Raw genomic sequence first — 22,409 nt, forward strand, 5'->3', positions numbered from 1 at the left:
CAAGGCCTTGTCACACCATATCTGGGGAAGCCTTGCAGGTTGACTTGCCGGGAAAAATTTTTGCTACCCGGACCTCCCAGCAGTTGGCCTGCCCCTGACAGTACCTGGCGCATATCTCGCCCATAGTTGCCTGGAGGTGCGCACACAAGTCTATTTACCCGCAGCATGGCCAAAACTTTTTCCGGGTGAGTCGAGGGGATTGCCCACAGAGGTCCACACAGAACACCAGTAGGAGACCTGTAGCTGCCGCAAGTCACAGGCAGTTGACCCTCTTGAAGTACGTATGCTTATGGGCCGGAAGCGCGTGTCATCTGCAGGCATTCTACGAGCACAATATGGGTGTTTTACTGGCAAGGAACGGTGTCGAAACTGCCAGTATCCGTGTAGCTGGTCAGTTCTGCGGGCGTGGAGCGAGCTATACGAGCAAATTGCATGCATGCTGAGGGTCAGTTACTGCCTTTCTGCTGGTTGAGAGTCAGCTGCAGCCAAGATAATGACATTCTGTGGGACTTCTGCCATATCAAATTCCTTCAGAGGGATTCCTTCACTGAGCTGTCAGCCCTCACTCACCACCCATGTGCCTGACACGCAGGTCACATGTAGTGCAGTAAGTAGAACGGAAGTAGCACGGGTCCAGCAGGTAAGATGCATGCGAAACTCGCCCAAATCCTTGTCCGCTTGCAAAAATTGTCATGCATGCTGGAAAATCACCACACACAACAAGCCCGTGTAGCTTGCTTGGAAAGGTGTGACAGGGCCTAAAATTGGTGCAGGTGAATAGGATTTGCGTGTGCAACTCCGGGTAACTACGGGTGAGATACGTGCTAGGTACTGTCATGTCATCTGCGGGGACTTCCGGGTAGCAAACATTGTTCTTTGCAAGTTGCATGCAAGGCTTGCCCGGAAAGCTAATGGAACACGTCTTAGCCAGAAAAATTATGAAGCACGGGGATGAAAATAACATTACCTTTTCCCTGCAATATGGCTTCCGTAAGAACATGTCATGTGAACAACAATTTCTAGGTTTCACAAGCGATCTACACAGGAACTTGGATGAAGGGCGTATAAGGGATGTTATGATCATGGATTTCTCAAAACCTTTTGACAAGGTTGGACATGAGCGGCTTTTATGTAAACTTGACTACTACGGTATCAGGGGGAAAAAATCTGAAATGGATTCAAAGTTTTCTCAATGGAAGAAGTCAGAGGGTCGTTTTGGATGGTCTTAAATCTTCTCCAATAGCGGTAGGATCCGAAGTGCCTAAAGGGTCGGTTCTTGGGCCTTGCCTCTTTCTGCTTTACATTAATGACTTGCCTGATGGTTAGCGTCAAAGGTCGCCTTTTTGCCGATGATGCAATTTCCTACATGACCATTGACAATCAAATACGCAAAATCTTCACAAGGACCTAAACAAAATTGATGACTGGGTGAAAAAATGGATGATGGTTTTGAACATAGATAAGTGCAAGGTTTTGACAATATCCAGGAAAAGAAGAAAGGTGCAACACATGTACCACCTAAATAACGCCCCTCTTGAATCTGTTAAATCTGTGAAGTACTTGGATGTAACCATCACTTCTGATTTGAAGTGGACCCAACACATCAATAATACTGTCAATAAAGCCAATAACATCCTTGCATTTCTCAGATGAAATCTTTACATAAAATATTTTGATGTTAAAGCCGCAGCTTACAAAATGTTGGTTCGACCAATTGTAGAGTATGCTTCCACAGTTTGGGACCCTTCTTCCAAGAACCTCATCCACAAAGTAGAAATGGTCCAGAGAAAAGCTGCGAGATTCACTTTGAATCGCTACCATAACACCTCAAGTGTCACCAAAATGCTGCAAGAACTTATGATTGGACCACTCTGGAACAGCTCAGAAAAAATGACAGGCTAATCATGATGTACAAAATACACAATAATCTTACTCATCTTTCAGCACAGGACTATAGTATCAAATGGATTACTGAGTTGACGAGAGCCACACAACCACATTCCTATCAGGTATTATACTTGAGAACTGAATCGCATCGCCATTCCTTCTTTCCAATAACTGTAAGGAGCTGGAATTCCCTGTCGTCAGAAATTGTTTCAGCGCCATCTGTGGGATCATTCGGTAACCAACTAACAGTTGATCAGAGTGGCTAGTCATTTTCTTCAAATATGTTACTGTCAAACAAGGAATGTTAGCGTGCATTTTAATTTCGTGAGTGCCAACATCCGCCAAATTAAAAATGCATGCGAAAGTTCTCGCCTACACAATATGCATTGGACGTCAGTTGCAATTCGCGAAAATTTCATGCCATAAGAAAGGTCGTTTACTCCAATTCGCGAAATTTTCACGCCGCAAATATATCATGTTTTACAGTATGTGCTTGTAAATATCTTTATAACTGTATTATAATGTAAATAACACAGTCTGCAAGAATCTTCAGCCTATTGAAGGAGGGACACTTGAGAAGAAGAAGAAGAAGAAGAAGAAGAAGAAGAAGAAAGGTGTGACAGGGCCTTAAGTGAAAGACAGTGAAGTGCCCTCTTTCTCCCCTCCTGTGACAAATGGGTTATTAATATTGAACTCTTGTAGTTCATCCGAGGTGAGTCACACTTGTTGGCAAATGATATAAATACATTAAGTGGATAAACTAAAGCTATCACTGAAGGTGATTAATACACTGTATCCCTGCTCCAGCAGCTCAGACTCCAACTAGAAATGTCGCTAAGGCGACTGGTATGCCTCCGCCATAATGCACGATTCTCCTAATAGGTCTATAGTACATGTAGACAATGTGTGATTACATTTTCACAAAATTGGTAAAATATTAAAATGACAAGTTTGTCACAAATGTGTTGAATGTTCACCTTCCTTGACCTAGGTTTAATTGGATGAATAGGAGAGCATGTACTTGGGGATTTAAGGACTTTAACTTGACTTTGACCCATTCATAAGTTTATGCATTGAGTAATTTTCAAGGTATGGAGAAAAAGTGCAATTTCTAAAATGAAAAGTTCATTGTTACCCATTTTCATCTGGCCTTTGACCCTAAAATTCATAGGATAATCACTGTCAGGCACAACATGCATAACATGCATAAATACAGTAAGTTTCAAGATAACTTGAGCCACTTCTGAGATATGGAGGAAAAAGTTAGTTCAGCACTTTCCCTTGATCTTTGACCTTTTGACCTTTGAGGCAAACAAAAAAAAAAAAGAAGAAAAAAGAAACCTTCCAGAGAATCTCTATTAGGTTATACATGCATACACCAAGTGTAAAAAAAAAAAAGATAATCCTGCTGGCATTGCATAATGAGGGAAATAGTAAAATTTTGAAGTGTTGCCCTTGACCTTTGACCCCTGACCTTTGACCCATGAACCCTAAATTCTCTAGATATTCACTGCCAGTCAGTACATGTATATATACTATGTTCCATGAAGATACCTTGAACAATTTCCAAGATACAGAGAAAAAAGTTAAGTTTTAATATTTTTACTTGACCTCTTGACCTTTGACCTCATGACCCCAAACTTTCACCAAAGAATCTTAATTGGGTAATACATGTATACACTAAGTTTCAAGAAAATATCTTCAGGCAATGCATAGATATGGTGGAAATAATGAAATTTTACGTATTTGACCTTGACCTTTTGACCTTTGACCTTGAGCATGTGCACCCAAAAGTTAATAGGCACAACTTCACCCCCTAATACACATACATGCCAAGTTAGGATTACCTCAAAAGGTTTTTTTAGTTACGCTGTCCACAAAATTCATTACGGACGGACGGACGGACGGACAACCCGAAAACATAATGCCTCCGGCACCACTTCGTGGTGGAGGCATAATAAAAAAGATTTGAAGCAGGGTTTGATAAAAGGTTCTGTTTGTGTGTTTTGTGTTTAGTACCTTGTGAGTAGGCCCTACCTTGTGAGTTTGATTTGGTCTGCCTTGCTCTTTTTAAAGATTTTTCCAAAAATATGTGGTTACCATGGCAATGCATTCTTGGGTACAAACACAAAGGGCATTTTGCACTAAAAATACACCTATAGATATTCATACTCACCAAATGTGACTTGAATGGCTTAAATGCTTCAGTTTGATAAAAAAATGCGTAGTTGCCATGGCAGTACTTTTTTTCTGATACTAACACAATTGTGTCTTGCATATCTACACCTACAGATCATACATACGAAATGGCAAAAAAAAAATTATGTCTCAACATCTATAATACCTCAATAATCAATGTCATAATGTCTACCAAATTTGACGTCAGTTGCTTCACACTTGTGGAAGTAGTTCACTCCACAAGATTTTCAAGAAGATATGCAGTTACCATGGCACCCCCTTGTTGGGTACAAACAGCGTCTTGCATGACTATAGATCATGATACATACCAAATTTAAAATAAATTGCTTAAATACTGTGGAAGTAGTTCGCTCCACATTGTTTTGGTAAAATTGTGGTTACCATGGCAATGCTTTGTCTGGCAAACACAAAAATCAGGTCTTCCACATCTATACCTCAATACCATGATGTCTACCTAATTTTATTTCAATTGCTTCAAAATTGTGGAAGTAGTTCATTCCAAAAGATTTTCAAGAAAAATATGCAGTTACCATGGCACCCCCTTGTTGGGTACTTGAAACAGTGTCTTGCATGACTATAGATCATGATACATACCAAATTTGCAAATTGCTTTAATACTGTGGAAGTAGTTTGCCCAACATGGTTCTGGGAAAATTGTGGTTACCATGGCAACACTCTGTGACAAACACAAAAAACATGTCTTGCACATCTGTACCTCAATGTCATCATGTACCTAAGTTTCACCTAAATTGCTTCAAAACTGTAGAAGTTTGCGACACAAGATTTGCAACGGACCGTCTGACTGCTTGCCTAAAGGGGGTATCTCACTGAGCGGTGAACGTTTGCGAACGTAGCGAATTTGGGAATTCGCCAGGGTTCGTAAACGGTTGCAAATGGTTCGTTAACATTTGCAAGAAAGTTCGCAAACGGTTTTTATTGTCGCAAACAGTTTTTCTTGTCGCAAAGAAATTTTGAACATGTTCAAAATTTCTTTGCGAATTTGTATTTTCGCTAACAGTTGCAAACATGCGCAAACATTCGCAAAACACTCGTAAGAATTCGCAAACGGTCGTAATACGGTGTCGCTAACGTTTTTATATGATTCGCCACTGCTTGCAAACAAGTAACCACATGGTTCCTATATAAAAGCTTCTGAAACAGACAAGGTTCCACTCTAAGAAAGTTCTTGAAGCTCTTGACATCTCCATCATGATTGTAATTGCTTCAAAAGCTTTTCATATTGACTAAAGTCTGTCCTCTGCAACAAGCACTCTCTGAATCTCTTTCTTTTCTTCTTCCTTTCTTGTTTTTCTTTATTCTATTTCTCTTATGCTGCACAACTCTCTAAAAAGAAAGAGTGAAAATGTTCACTCTTGAAGGAGTGAATTACAGAAAAGAGTGAGTTTTGAGTGAAATTGGAGTGAATTTTGAGTGAAAATATCAATTTTCACTCATTTTGGAGTGACCTCAGGGATCACTTGAAAATCTTGGAGTGATCCCTGAGGTCACTCAAAAATGGGGGAAAATGAACATTTTCACTCCAAAATCACTCTAATTTCACTTGAAACTCACTCTTTTCTGTTATTCACTTCTTCAAGAGTGAACATTTTCACTCTTTCTTTTTTAGAGAGAATAGCTGTAGCAGCAGCCTGACAAAGCAGCTCTTCACGGATAGCAACACCTTGAGCCTCTTCTTGGCAGAAATTTATTTCCATATCCTGGAAATCCATCTTGAACGGTTGTCACAAGAGATCTGAATTCAGTGGAAGGTTTTATGTCGTTTTACGGGTCTTACTATACACAATCGCCTGGTACTTTTCTAGGTCCAAGAACATTCGCAAAATTGTCGCAAATGATTTGCAAACAGTTGCTAATATTTGCAAAACTGTCGCTAACATTTGCAAAATTGTCGCTAACATTTGCTAACATTCGCTAATAGTCGCCACCTGTGTTCGCAAACACTTTCGCAAACATTCGCTAAAGTGTTGCTAATTGTCGCTAAACATCGCTAAAAGTCGCTAACTGTCGCTAATGGCAGAAGCGAACTTTGATTTTTCGCAAACATTCGTCTGAAAAGTTGGCGAATCTCAAATTCGCTACGTTCGCAAACGTTCGCCGCTCAGTGAGATACCAGCTTAACCGACAACATGCTGATTCCTATATACCCCCTTATACGCATTGCATACAGGGGTATAATAAATGAATAAACACTCCTGTATGAATATTTGACTCATAATGAAACTATTCATCTACTGAGAATAAACAGTAGTGACAGAACCTTCAAGGTATTGGTGAGGTTTTTCATATGTGGGTACATGTGTCTGCAGTTATGCCACACTTTCACAGTCATCAGTGACATCAAAACAAAAGCAAATGTCTGCAGAAGTCATTAAATATCCTTGTCAAAGAAACTCAAAATTTTATTATAAAAATCATATAGCAGCAAAAAAAAAAAAAAAAAAGGAAGAAAAAACCCAACAAACCCTTGTTTTTTACAATTGTTCTCTTTTCTAAACAGCATCATCTATACATTTACAATGGTAGCTTGGAGTCTCAAGGCCGGAATTTATAAGTGTTTGCTCTAGTATCATCTGCATATAACATTTTGTCACAATGATTTCAATCATATACCTTTCCATCTTCGTCACAACATTCACTAAAGCTACAAATGTTTGATATCATATTTGCAGAAACGTCCACATAGTATTTACAATGAAATATCCAAAGTAGAGGAGGAAAATACTTCTGACACTAAATAGAGTATATGAAAATCAAGCATGTGCTTGTGGATTTCCTGCATGATAAGTCTTTGATCACACGTAAGTCTACACGACGCTCCCTTTACATAGGCGTGTAAAAGAAGTCTAACAAAGAGTGCTGCTACTTCACCACATCGAGTCATAAAGTCTTTGTAAGAAAGATGATAAATATTTGAAAATTAGTGGAAGTGGAGTAAGCTCTCCAAACAGCCACAAACAGACAATCTTAGATCCTTGTCAGGATTACTTCTTCCACAACTGAATAGGAGGAACCATCACAATTTATCACCATGTACATGTCAATAAATATATCTTCCTGACTTTTATATACACCATGTAAAAATTAAATGCTACATTTAGAAAGTTCTGCATTGATACAGTTCATGACAATTGCATATGTTTTACCGCCCCCACAACATGAAGTACATTGCTCCTCAGTCAATAAAAATACTCTTTCCTACCTGCACTCAGCAAAGAAAACTAAGTCAAATTCTTAAATAAAATGTTCTCAGGTGATAAGAGTGATGGAAAATAAGCTTTTCAGTTCTTGGAACATCATATGCCTCTTAAAACTTATGACACATTTGACATTAGTCCATTACTGGTAAAACATTTACATAATACAAGTGACTATTACTAACTCAATTACATATTTCATGTCTGAACAGGATGATTTCCTTATTTCATCAGGAATATCAAAAAAGATTTTGAACAATTGGACATCTTCACTACACTATGTTGGGGGTAAGCCAACATTAGGATGAGTCCAGAGTATACTCGGGCAGGTGTCTCTGGGAAATTCGTGTTGTAGCAAAATCAGTCCGTCCTTGACGGGTTAAAGTCCCTGCAATCCAGACATATGTTGATCTCTGTTGATGCCTTTTGGTCTGTACATAATCAAATCACTAAATACTTCTTGAAAGTATGCATCATACATTTTGTAAACATTTTTCATTATTTCCTCTGTACCCTGTTAAGAAATCCTCAAGACCATCTTTATTCATACACTAAATGGCCCAAAACTACTATTTTGGCGCAATTGGTCAAAAAATGTGTCGCTTATGTTCCTACCTACCTAGTAGAGATAAAAAAACTCTTTCAAAATGCTCCTGTGATTTTATGTGATGCCAAGGGACATATAAACAAAAATTAAAGTTATTTCGGAGGCGAAATTTAACCACTAAGCCATTGATGGAGGGTTAAGTTTGGCCAACAGGCTAAAAAGTGCATGTCGCCAATGAGCCACAACTGCTATTTTCAGACTGCTCCTGCATGGAGTTACTGTTGAGACAGCTGATGAGACTGCAAAGTTATGGATTCAAAGCATATCTTACGACAGTATGAAGATAGCAAGTTATACAGGACATCAATATGAAGATAACAAGTTACAACGAAAACTTTCATTATGATGAAATTAAAGTGAAACCTACGTTACCCACCACTCATTTTATATTATACGTACATCATGACAATATTTTCGTCCATTAAGGCACGAAACAGCATGTTCCCAACTCTTATCATTTCAATGCCATAAAATCATTAGTATGAAGCCAATTGTCTTCAAAATATCAACAGTAAAGGATTACTGTTCTATTGCAGAGTTTATACACAGACATGACATAAAGTCTTGCAGTTTTACAACTATTTTAATTGTATTTTTTGAGAATTGTATCGCCATAATATTGCGACATCGTGTTATGATATACGTTCACTATACAGTTGAATATGTACCAAAACCAAAAAGAAAATGTACCAAAACGAGTTGCACACGTAGTAGTATTATCTTTGTAACTTACGTTACATATAACGTGAAATATACGTTACGTGGAATCTACCTAATATATTTTTAGTGGAAAAGTGAACAAAGAAAATCGGGAGTCGAACCCGAGACTTCCGGATTGCTAGACCGGTGCTCTACCGACTGAGCTATAGAAAGCCCTAGTACAGTGTTCGTCCCAGAAACCCTTAATTCTCAATGCTCGGGTGGTCAGAAGCTATAGCAGTGTGTTTGTGTGTGACACACATGCACACACTTGAACCTGGCATAAACCTGAAGGATAATTCAACTTGGGGATAAATGTGAGGGATCACCAAAGTGATGTAGCTTTTTGAGTTTGTAACAAATAAGGACAGAATAAACTGACCAGAAAGAATATAAATTATAAGTGGAAAAGTGAGCAAAGAAAATGGGATGTATTTTTACTCACATAGTTTCACAGTTTCATCAATGATACTCAGGAATTGGCTGGCAATTTGGGACTGATAAATGTTGAAAATGTTTTCTTTAGAAAGTCTGACGTCAAATTATCAAGAAAACAAATCAACATCACATGAAATAAGGTTTAATACAAAAGGACATGCTGTGTTTTGTATAGCATACAGGTCATTGGCCATCCTTCCCATCTGCAGAAAGCATTTACAAACATGGCAGCCGATGATATACTTCAAACCTGACGCATTATTATCTCAATTATAGACTGTAGTCACCAATCAGAAAGCATTTGAGATAGAATGACATTGGTAACGTATGTTACATAATGAAATTTACGTCCCATGAAAGAAATTATCTCACCACAAAAATAAAGTAAAATTATGTGTCATACTTGAATATTTGTCTCGTGGATTGGTATTAAAATGAAACCTGTTCTAACAACTTTAATTTTCCCGTTTTGTGATTGTCCAATTGTGCAGATATAGTGGTTTTGGGCCATATACCTGTGACATCTTCCTCACGCACTTCTGTCCCTCACTATTTATTGGTATTACTACCTGCACTTACAACAGCATCAAATGTTCTTTTTTGTGCAAATGCTTCTGACAAATTGTTGATGTAGCAATGAATAGTTACGGCATGTAACTGTGTCTATTGTTGCTCTCGGCCAATCAGATGCAAGGGTGTCAGTAGCTTCCAACAGTTTGTCAGAAAAAAATATCCAACAAACTGCTTCATGAAATACGTACAGACCAAAAGGCATTATTGAGGTCAACATACATTTGAATTCAGGGATCTTTTAACATGACATTTGATGGAGATACAAATACAATGTAACAAGCAGGGCTTGAATAAACATACATTTTTCTATGCATGTGCATGTATGTAAGTCTCTGTATTGGTAGGCTGACTGTTAATGATTTAATTTGGAAAAGGGTTGATGGATTTGTTGATGGATTTCAATTTTCACACAACCATTGATGTTTCACTCATTACAAACATTAAACAACACCCTATTTGCTACTACACTCTGCTGCAGTGTATCAATCATTCCCTACCTTGCTACTCTGATCACAAATACATTTTACAAAACATGTACATTGAGCTTAATAGCAACTGTTATCACATTAACTGTTAATCCCCTACTCCATACAACTGCCAATAACTAACATTTCACCACAACTCAAATTTTAAAAACATGCAACTGTGACTGCCCAGCTGAAAACTGACAAAAAGGTGCAAATTAGGATTTTGTAACGGACTAAAATATGTCATTTGGATTGATCGACTCAAAATTTTGAAGTCTGTCTTATGTGGGCAAGTAATCTGTGTTCTAAATGCTGTCAAAAATTTGGTGGCTTAAAACAAAACTGAAGTTGATCAAGTTATTAGAAGTTTACCTGGTCTATATTTCTTCATCAGACAGACAGTACTTTCACTAGGTTTTTATTGAGACTACTGTCTAGTATGTCTGAGTCACCCTAATCTTTAATCTCTCTCTTCTTTTTCTATGAAACTGCACCTCCTAACTCTCTCATATTTCAATCACATTTTGATGAATAGGTTGGATGGCCCCATTATAACAAGATATTTATCATTCTAAAGTTTAGAACTACTCTCTTACACTATGTTGGAAAGTGGAAATTCATTTTGCTCTACTTTTTGCAGGTTTTGAGCTGGTCAGTCACAATTGATCCAAACATGGGGCAAATGAATACACTTAATGAAAATCTGTATACATTGGTAGGAACATCTAAAAGAAGAAATGTCTTTTTTTTTTGGGTGATAAAAATATGCTCTGTTAATATGAGCAATTTACCATACCTTCAGATATCTTGCTACACTTGCTTATTTTCCACTAAACTATAACAGATCAATGCATAAGTTAGACAAAGCAACATTGTCACAAACTGACAGTCCCATGCAAATGACATTGCAATAAATGATTTCAGTTCATTCACAGAAAAGATTTGAGGTACCTGTAATGTTTCATGAAGAAAGGACACGAGGATATTTTATTGATGAACACTGCACTACATATCCTAAGTGTAATAACCAGTATCATGCCATACAAAACGACATATGTTATTACTATGTCCTTCTTGAATTAATTTTGATTAATTGCAGTCACAATCTTTCAGTTTGCATCAAGCCACTTTGGTCATGTTGCAATTGCTAGTATATTATTTAGATCCTGTAACACTAAAAGGGTTGAAGTATTGCATACGTACATGCATGTTCTCCCTATCAAGAAATCCTTTAAACCAGGGCCCCGTTTTATCAAAAGATATAATCGATTATAAATTCCCTTATCACACAGGATGCCAATGACTTATGATGGAAATCAACTATGTAATCAACTACAACTCTTCACAGGGCCCAAGCTATTTTACTAAACCGAAAGGAAAATTACTTGTATCAACTTAAAATACTAAGATAATCATCAAACCATCAAAGTTATAATGAACATTCCTCCAGAACTCTTGCCTTCTTGCAACAACTCTGTCCAAAGCATGTTCCATTTCACTGAAATTAATGTTTGTTTACCCATTATGAAGCTAAAATCAGTTGGAAAATGGTATCTTATTACAATAAACCATTGGAGTGTAATCTAAAACATCATGGTAAAGTTTCAAATCAGACCACTGAGAGTCTACTACTTAAAGGGGACCATCTATACTTCCAATGTAATTTTCAGATTCTTAGTTTGGTATCAAATACTACATTCCACAATCAACCATTATTAAATGCAGCTTTCACAAATGCCACCAATGTGAAAATTCCATATAGGAAGGACAACACTAGATCTGACATAATCACAGAAAGAGTCACTTGCAGGTAAACAGCTTATACTTTGCTTGAGTTTTTAAAAACACTGTCTTAACACTCGCATTGCCACATTTTCACAAGATGTTTACGGCAGAACATGTGTTGTGCCATGAAAGACAATTTTTCTTGTCCACTGTCATAATTATACCTTCAAAGTAAACAATTATATTAGTGAATATACACAAAAATACATGTAGCTCCACTTGCCACATTCTCCATTCTATACATGGTAAAAGGTATACATTTTTATAGTCACCGCACAAATAGCAAGCAGTCATCTTTACTATAGACATTTGTACTTTCAAACTTTAGAATCAAATGTACAGGATTGAAAAAATGAATGATAAAACTCTATCAATTTGCATACACTCTTTTTTTATTATGGTGCCATGCAATGTCATGTGTGTACAGCTCTAAAAAACAAGAGTGTGATTCAGAGGTAATCAGTCAATGGGATTGTAATACCAAAGAGAAAGCATGAATACATTAATACACACACAATAGCAGGGCGCAAAGCATTTGTGACCGGCAACAAAAGTTTCAGGCAAAAGTTGGAAATTCTTGAAAATTCATTTTTTTATTGAATCACTGGACATATTAGCGTGGAGTTCGAAAGAAGATTGAAACTAATGAGTGCAATCCAATATAGGGTGTTTAACATTTCATTTTCAATATGAAAAACTTAGTCTTATGCCATGAAATTTAGTGTAGATGTAGAAAACGTATCAAAGATTCTATTCCTGTCCCCCTAAAATCAACAAAAATAAAGGTCAAAATCTTTGTACCCGGCCTAGGAGGGAATTTGCTCTTGCTACTTTTGCCTGAAACCGTTGTCGCGGGTCACATTTTTCAAGGGGGGGGGGGGGGGGTTTCAAGGTTAATGTTGCCCCTGAATGGTGAAATGAAAATAGTAATAATGGATCTTGGTACTGGAGATGAAGACTTTCAAGAAACATGAAATTAGTTATCACCAGTATCATCACCACTCACATCAAAAAGTAGTCTCTCAGAAGGGGAAAATCTTATTTTCCACAGCATAACAAATAAAAATCTCAAGTCCTGGAAACCAAACTGGAAATGATAAAACATAGGAAAGTCTCAATATAACAAATACGTTAGTTCATCTTTTGTCTGAAAAGCACCAGGATCTCAGATTTGTGTCATTATATACTTAACAAATAGCAGTTGAACAAGTTTGGCCTGCCTTGGCACACTGACATTTTGGCAGTTTCCTGTATTGCAGAGTGATACTCCTTTTAGTGGTAGCAGTTACCATCTCCAGGTAGTAAGTTTAAGGTTCAAATAATCAACATGTCTCATCTGGTATGAAAAGAATTAACACTTTATTATACAACAGTACTGCCTCCAAACATGTTTCTTGGATAAGCGATTTACATCCATACAAAAGAGGCACAAATTACTTCTAATTAACATGATTGAATGCTTGGAAATGGCTGGAAGTTATGTAACACATACCAACCACTGTGCTCATTCCTAGCAAAATACTGCCTAACATCCAAAAACATGCACTTTAAAGCCCTTGAGCTTCAATCCAATTTTGAGCACATACACATAATTTCAAAGCATAGATGAGGATCTGATTTAAATTAAAGAAAAACTTACTTGGTTACGCTGTGTGGGTTTAGTAATTCAAGATCACAAATTTGTATAAAACGTATGTGAAGCCACAGAATGACAGGTTGGCATGATAGTTGGCTATCTTCCCCCCCCCCCCCAAAAAAAAAAAAAGAAAAAAAAAAACACCAAAAAAAAAAAAACAGAACTCAGAAAGAACATATCATCCTCAAACTCGGTGGTAAAGCGTTCACCTGAGTATCAGTGGTCAAGCACTCACCCAAGTAAGTTTACCTTCAAGGCATACCTAAGGATAACATAGCAAACATGGGGGCATGAGGGCCTCAAGGGGGACAGGATGTCCATTTGTATATTCTATCACACTGGTGACAATACCTGCCAAGTTTGTACAAAATTTGACATGCATTTTCAAAAACATTAAAATGTTGATACTGGCCCCAACTTTGGTCATGGACAGAGGGGGCAACTCCTGAATCTACAATAGACAAACTTCGAAGTACATTCACGAATGTATTTACTCAAGAGTATTTCTGGTTTTATAGTAGATTTTTCAAAGATTCTTTAATCTTGGGGCTCTGGAGTTCCCATGAAGGACCCAGGAGAGGAGGGGGCATGGTGCCCACTTCTACAAATTATATTCTGTCATCCTAAAGATAATGCCTGCAAAGTGTGATGGCAAATTTGATTATGTCTATTTGTGAAGATGAAAATGTGAAGAATTGGCCCCCACTTTAGTTATCCCAGCCCCAATGAGGGCACAACTGTATCTGATATGAACGAACTTCAATATGCAATTAAAAAACAAACATGAGCATTTTAGCTCTATCATTTCTGGCTGCACAGAAGAAGATTTGTGTGTCCCAGTGGGACCCTGGGTGAATTCTTTCACTCTAGCAATAGTAAACGACAAGTGTGGTGAAAAACTGACCATGTATTTTCAAGAAGATGAAAATATGAAACTATGGCCCCATATTGGTCCCCCATAGGGTCTGGGGGGGGGGGGGGGATCCCTAGCCCTGCTATAAACAAACTTGAAACTATAGTCGTAAAGGTACTAAACGCTGTACCCACAAGTACTAACTTTGATTTTTATAGATCACTACTGGTTCTAGAGACAAAGATTTTTTTTTCTTTTTTTTTTTCCAAAAGATTACTTATCTGTGGATTTTTGGGCACCCTGGTCCACAAATTAAGATCCCTGTGAACACTGGGATGCTACCTGCCAAGGCTGCTAAAAATCTTTCTTGGAGTTTTGAAGGAGTAGCTGAAAATGTAAAAAAATTTAGCATGACATGGCATGGGGGGGGGGGGGGGTGTCTCCCGCTCACCTGAGTATCGCAAGTTCACCTTCATGCATTCTTGCAGACTCTTACCTGAGAACATTGGAAACTTGTGGTGGTGGTGGGGTAGCTTCTTTGAGAGCTGGGGCCATGTTATCCATTTGCATATTCCATCACACTGGTAAAAAATACCTGCCAAATGCACTGTACTTTATAGAATGTTGGATTATGCAGTTTGGGGAAAAATACTTAAAGCCCTATCATTTTTGATTCTAGAGAAAAACAGTATTGAATATTCATTAATTTAGGAGGTCAAGAAAAGCATGGTTCCCATTCAAATACTTTGAGATCTTAACCCCCTAGGAATGCTACTTGCCAAGTTTGGTAAAAATCCATTATGTTGTTTTCAGCAAGAAGATGAAAATTAAGGTCCGTATTTGGATTCCCCCCCCCCCCCCCCCCAGTTGAGGAGGAGGGGTCACCCCTGATTCCGCCATGAACAAACTTAAACTATAGTCATTAATGTACAAACTCAAAGTAACTTTGCTTTATCACTACTGGTTCTAGAGAAGAATTGTAAATATTCCTTAATGTTGGGGGGGGGGGGGAAGGGAAATTAGACCCCCTTGGGTCCCCCACGGGGAGCATGGTGCCCTGTTGAACAAACTGAGATCTGAAGTCCCTGGCATGCTACCTGTCAAGTTTGGTGAATATTCATCAAGGGGTTTTCAATGATTATGAACGTGCACAATTTACATCACCATTTGGACCCACTCAAGACAGGGCTAGCAAATGTTGATAACTAAAATATCTACTCCTTGAGATTGCAGCATACTCTTTAAGGACACATATTAAAGCTAAAACAGTTTCAGAATGGCTCAAAATTAATCTTCCACCACTTGAAATTTGCTTGCAATACATCAATATGGTCTACCAAAAAACTTATCTGGCTGACACGACTGCCGGGATGAGGAGTTGCTCTAGAATTTTGAGATCAAAAGTGAAGCACAACTTCAATTATAGTACACAAATTTTATTCCAGAAGAACCCTTCCCATTCAGCATTGTGGGACTATAAAACATTATATAACTAGAGAAGCACTCTGAGAGTGCAGACCTATGCCAATTAAGCATGCAGCTCATTTCTACCACTGATCTTGTTCTTCCATAGAGATATCAGTGATTTGCACCCATACGTACTTATAGCATTGTGTGCTGAAAGTTTCATCCCAATCCATTCACTACTTTTTGAGTTATTTTGCACACGGACAAACTAACAAACTAACTAACAAACCAACGGTAACGAAAACATAACCTCCTCCCCAGGCGGAGGCAATGATTGATTGTGCCCTTGTAATCATATTTTCCAACAAGCTGCATGCAATTTACTGTAACAAGGAATATCACTGTGTTCTGATTTGTCGATTAGAAAAATTACGTAGCAACCATGATCGAGTAAACTCTGAGATTGTGGACTTCTAGCGAACCTCATTTTACACTTTTGTCCATACTCAACTGAAATCAGGTTTCTTTATTTCAATATTTGTCATTTTGATTTCGCATTCCAGAGTCCACATCATTCACAGACTTTGTTTCTCCCCCTTAGTTTCACGAATCTCCATTTCTCTCTCTAATCTCTATGATTATCCAACCTTCAACGTCCCCCTCTCCCCCTTCCCTTTTATTTCATCTTTCTCCTCCCAACGATGTCTGAGCCTTTTACCTGATTTTCACTATACAGTGGACTCCCAATATATCAGAGTCCTTCAGACTGGCAATTTTCTTTCATTATATCGAAATTTTGTAATAACCAAACAAATAAACAATAACAAGCAAAGAGCAGGTAATGTTGCGGTCTCAATCTTTACTTTGTTGTAACTGGAATTTTGTTGTAACCATGTTCGTTATAACGGGAGTGCACTGTATTCTTTCTTATGACTCTCTCTCTCTGTCCCCTTTTCTCCTGTCTCCACTAGTGCAACTTCAACTTCCACCCCCCACTTGTCACTATTTGCCTTCCTTACATTCTCCCTATGTCGCTTACCTCCTCAACCCCCCTCTTTCTAGGCTTTTCTTTTGTCAAGTCACGATCCCTCCTAGGACTACACGCACATGGTGCTACCGCAAACCTTTCTCCCTGAAATTGGGTTATGATGACGTTATTACACACATTTCTTATGCATATGAGTACACTTTGGAGTGAAAATTGACAGTTCTGCAGGCATACGAGAACTGTTTTGGCTTTTATGACACAGGTAGAGCAGGAAAGTCAGGGTAGTGACTAGCACAACCGTTCATAGAATCAATTACAATTAGTCTTATAGCATATGGATACACTGTCAGTCATACCAGGTGCACCAATGCACTCACTGTGCTTCACAGATTCCCTCTCAACATCCTGTACATCTGCACTTGACAAACACTTTGTATTTGTCTTCCTGTCCAACTTTGATCAAATTTGTGATATGATCAAACTAAAAATCCAAAGCTAGTATGGCAGAGGTATGTAGACAATATACCTCTTGTATCTTGCTACTAATGCACTTCTAATTGAATACTTTTTTTTTTTTTTTATAACTGCTGAAAACATGATCTGGTTAGTCCTCATCACAATAATAATACCCAGGAAATTGTCAAAGAAAGAAATAACATATAGAATTGGCAGTATGTAAGCGCTTGCATCTTCTTTGTCTACAGCATTGCACAAAATATCTGCAAATGAGTCACTTTATCCTTACAGGAAAGTAAAACAACACCTCCGGAAACAGTAAATTTTACAGATGTTTTGTAAATTAAGAAGGAAATTGAGTTGCTCATGCTCACTGCAGGGGTACACTTCTCTCTAAATTTGTTCAACATACAGGTTTAAATATATATATATATCACATAGGTATCACACAGTACAAATTTTGTAAGACTGTCCTATCTATAATGTGCATTGTTTTATGTTTGGAGTCACATATGCCACACATCACGTCATCATGGCAACACACAATTAAAATTTTGTAACTTCATCAACACTGTAATATTTAATTCAAATCTCCTTAACAAGTTCATGGGGCATGATAGTAAAGAGTTGATTTTAGAAGAACAACCTACTTGAGTAAATTTGCTCAAAACATTATCATGATTCAAGAGGTTATCTCTTTACACTATCATGAAGTTCCACTGTACCACAGAATGATTACATACAATATGTTTTCCTCATCTGTGGCTGGGATACTCAATCCCATGCATCAGGAGGGTAGTCCATCTCTGCACCTTCATGGGCCTCATGCTTTGGGGACATCTTCTGAATGGAATGTTTGACAGAGTCTAACAGAGAGTGTATACTCCCCTCTGACCTACTTACTGGCAGGGACCTCTCACCAAGGCTCTGCCTTGCTACTTCACTTCTTGTTTCTTCCAAACGGGCAACAGCTGTCTCTCTTTGGTCTGCCAACTTCCCTCGGCTGCGGATAGCTGCCATGAGGTGGGAGTGGTTGAGGTCTGTATCTGACCAGGAGTGCTTCGGTGGCTGTCTAGGGTCTGAGGCTTCTGCAAAAGTAGTCTGCTTTGATTCGCTGTCAGCAGTTTGAGTAGGAGAAGAAATTGCCTGAAGAGATGTATGGTCAGCCTTCTCAGGGGTTGTATTATTGTTGCTATTATTTGTGGACAGGACTTCATGAGAAATGTTTTGGTCAGCTGTGTTTTTATCATGGTCATCTTGTGTGCTTTGATGATCCACCACATCTGAGATATCTGTGCTCAAAGCCATGTCACAGTCTGTCCCTTCTTCTGCTGGTTCATGGCTCTCTGGGATTTCATCTGCACCATTTATGACTGTCTCCCTGATGGGAAGCTCTGCCATACTGGGAATGACCATGACAGTTGCACAGCTGGAAGCATTAACCACTTCTGGTGTATCATTGCCCTCCCCAACATTTACCATCCTCACATTGCCCTTTGCTGATGCCATGGCATTCTTTAGGTCACTCACAGTAACAATCTTTCTCTCCAGGATGGGACTGTCAGTGGATTCTTGATCAGTCTTTCCGATTTTGGATGTTTCTCCTTCTAAAAGGGAACCTCGATAAAGAAGTTCTGCATTCCTGGACCCTTTGACATTGCTTTTTACATTGAGTGCTGAGCAGGCTGACAAAGGTTTAGCACTACTGGGGGATGCTTGTTGCTGCAACAATGCCTTGAAATCATTGATGTTTGTCCTTGGTTTTCCTGACACAAGACAAACTCTAACAGGTGTGTTTTCCACTATAACAGTTTCTGAAAAGCGTATCGTTCTACTGCTGTTGGGAACGACATCATATGGGGAGTCTGCAGCCATCATTTGCCCAATAGTTGTATCTGCGAATGGATCTGATGATGAATTTAGCTTCTTCTTAAATTTGTGACTCTTCGTCGCCAAATCATCTCCTTTCTTGCCACCTTTCAATATAGAACCTGTTGGCCGGCGGTTTGGATCATAAACATATGGTGCATGCTGCTGCTGAGATTCATCTGGTTTGCCTGTCACAACATTCTTTGGAGTGACTGGCCTTGCTAAATCACCAGAGCCTTCTTTCTGGGAGTTGTTGTCCTCTTCTGTTCCTGTTCCACACTGGTGATCTTCCAAGTGATTTGCAGCATGGATTATAGCCCGATCAGGGTCAAGATTCTGTGAGCCTATACCTTCCTTATATGAAGACCTAAAGGAAGTTGTCCTAGGCTCCTCAATGCTTGGTATGGGAGAGGTAACTGATGTGGCAAGCATGGTCGACACATCTGTTGTGGTTAAGTGGACTGGTGGCGTTGTGGGAGTTGTGGGTGGAGTAGCCATGCTGCTGCTTCGTCCATTTGACTTAGACTTTCTCATCTGGTCAAGGATCTCTGCCCTCTGTTCCCTGGTCAAGGCCTTGGCCTGCCGTTCTTCACCCATTTTCAGTTGACTAAGAGTGTCGTATGTCCGAGGGGCCTGTGCTTGAAGGTCGCTAACATAACGATTGAACTTTTGCTTTCTTTCTAGAGAGTTTGTGGGTGATATCACATTGGCTGGTTTGTTTATAAGACTTGTGCTCATCCCATTTGTGTATATGGTATAAGTATTGTCTTTGGATTTGCGCTTTATGGTGCTGTAGCTCCCAGGGTAGAGTCCAAAGAATATGTTACTTGCCTCACTGGGCAGAGGACTTGAGGTTGGTGTGAGGGTATCTGCGTCGGACTCTGAAGATGCACTGGGTTTATTTGTGGATGACTTGTATCCATAGAAACGTTCTCTAGCCTTCAGCATTGCACCAGGAATGGGTGTTGCCCAGAAGTCTGATGCCTGACCAGCAGCGGATACAGCAGCTGTAGTAGCAGGTGGGAAGTGGTTCTGAATCATCATGTTGGAATGCACCTGAGACAGACTGGTCACCTGCGACAAACTAGTCATTGCAGTTGCTGTGTCTGCTACCTGAGCAGTTCCATTTGTCAATGGCTGTGTGTGGTGGGATTTAGAGCTTGTCAGTGATGGGGAGGTACTAGTTTCCTGTGCAGTATTTGTAATAGGTTTTCCTCCACTGGTGACTAGGGACCTGCCACTCCCAGGGAAGCAGAGTGTATACATTTTCTCTGTAGGGCTGCCTAGAGGAGGGGGCAAATCATAGCTGGCACTACTGATATCTGACATGTCACTGGGAGCAGGAGTCACACTACGACTTCCATCAGAGTCATTGTTGGTCAACGTCTGGTTGGAGGGAGTTGAGTCAAGGGAAACCGGGCTGCCATCTATGGTGGAAATAATCAAACAAAGACATGAGAGATAAGCAAGTCTGTATAGAATTAGTTGTTTTGAGAAACAAAGCTGTTGCATGCTATTGACACTTCATCAGTGTAATTCTAGTGCAGCAGCATTCATTTACAGTTTTAACAAATTTGTGGGAGCAGTTTTGATAACCCATATCTTTCTGCTCAAATAGATCTGCAGAAGTTTAACCTATTAGTAACTGAACCACCCGAAACCGCCCTTCTTATTACTACCTAACATGCCTGAGACCGCCTGTCCACTTACGAAATCTTCAGTTGCTAAAGGGTTCATGGAATCTGATACCAAAAATAACACTTCAAAGCTGATCACATGATTATCACAGAAAGCTGCATTAGAAATGTCAAGCTAAGGTATGCAGTTGTGTACACTGCACATACAACTGCTGGCTACATAACAAGAAGAAGAAGAAATGTCACTATGGTGAATGGTATGCCTCCGCTATTATGCATGGTTCTCCCAATAGGTCTACATTACATCTTGACAACTTGTGACGACAGTTTCACATAACTGGCAAACTATTAAAATGACATGTTTGTCACAAATGTGTTGAGTGTTCACTTTCCTTGAACTTCTGTAAAAGTGGAAATTTTTGTGCATTTTGCGCAACCAGAAGCTAGTGTAAAAATAAAAGCACACAAATATTTTTACATGCCATATGTTCCATATGTTCAATGTCTTGATTCCATGAAATTAAAAACAAGCGAAACTCGTCTTACCCAGCCAAGCGTGAAAAATTACTCACGCAAAAAATAACCACTTTTACAGTAGATACTCAATGCATAAACTTATAAAAGGGTTAAAGGTCAAGTAAAAATCCCCCTATCCCCAAATTCAGTGTACCTGCTCTCTTAAACAATATAGCCATTCGTCTAATTAAATCTACTGTAAAAGTGGTTATTTTTTGCGTAAGTAATCTTATTAGACGAATGGCTATATTGTTTAAGAGAGCAGATACACTGTATTTGGGGATAGGGGGATTTTTACTCGACCTTTAACCCTTTTATAAGTTTATGCATTGAGTAATTTCCAAAGTACGAAGAAAAAGTATAAGTTCAGCATTAAATAGTAAAATTTCAACATCATGACCTGGCCTTTGACCCTTGACTTCTGACCCCATGACTCTAAAATTCCAAAGAGAATCACTGTCAGGCAGTACATGCACAAATATGTGATAAATTTCATGATGAGACCTTGAGCCGCTTTCAAGATAATGGAGGAACCCAAGTGAAATTTAGAATTTTCACTTGACCTTTGACCTCATGGCCCAAAACTTTCTCTAGAGAATGCCTATCAGGCAATACATGTATACACAAAGTTTCAAGAAAACACTTTCAGGCATTGCATAGATTTTAGGGAAATATTGAAATTTTGAATGGACGGAAGGACGGACGAATGGACAACCCAAAAACATAATGCCTCCAGCGACACTTCGTGGCCGAGGCATAACAACAACATTTCTGCTGGGGAGAGGGATTCGAATGTTTGAAACTTGGGAATGGGGGAGGAAGGAAAGACAGATGTCCATCTGGGGATGGGCAAATTGAGAGAGGAAGGAGAGATTTAAGTAAGGATTCTTTTCTTTTTCTTTTTTTTTTTTGGCTGTAAGATAAACCGAAGGTAGAAATTGTAAGGAAAGGTAGTTAGGGAGAATTGTTGGTTGCTAGTTTGATATATAATAAACTTTCCTTTTTTTTTAAATTGGTAATTTCCTACACTATTTTTATTTCATTTGTTTCAATGAAAGAATGAAATGTGTATTTTCAGTCATAACTTTGTTGATTTTTTATTTCCAGGTATAGAAATAGTACATATTACAGGAACTTTTATTTTTTTGAGTTGTTACGATGTAGTTCAAGAGATGGA

At 38.7% G+C, this 22,409-nt stretch overlaps 1 protein-coding gene across 1 annotated transcript in view; it reads right to left on the reverse strand.

Moving 5' to 3' along the window:
• Window positions 1–17,977: 17,977 nt before the first annotated feature.
• Window positions 17,978–22,409, reverse strand: part of LOC140243115 (uncharacterized) — a 70,881-nt gene continuing 66,449 nt past the window's right edge. The window contains exon 4 of the mRNA XM_072322844.1: window positions 17,978–20,506. Coding sequence (XP_072178945.1) covers window positions 17,985–20,506 — 2,522 coding nt within the window. The 3' untranslated portion in view covers window positions 17,978–17,984. The remainder of the gene's footprint in view (window positions 20,507–22,409) is intronic.

This window comes from Diadema setosum, chromosome 19 (genome assembly GCF_964275005.1).
Source record: "Diadema setosum chromosome 19, eeDiaSeto1, whole genome shotgun sequence".
NCBI classification, from domain to species: Eukaryota; Metazoa; Echinodermata; class Echinoidea; order Diadematoida; family Diadematidae; genus Diadema; species Diadema setosum.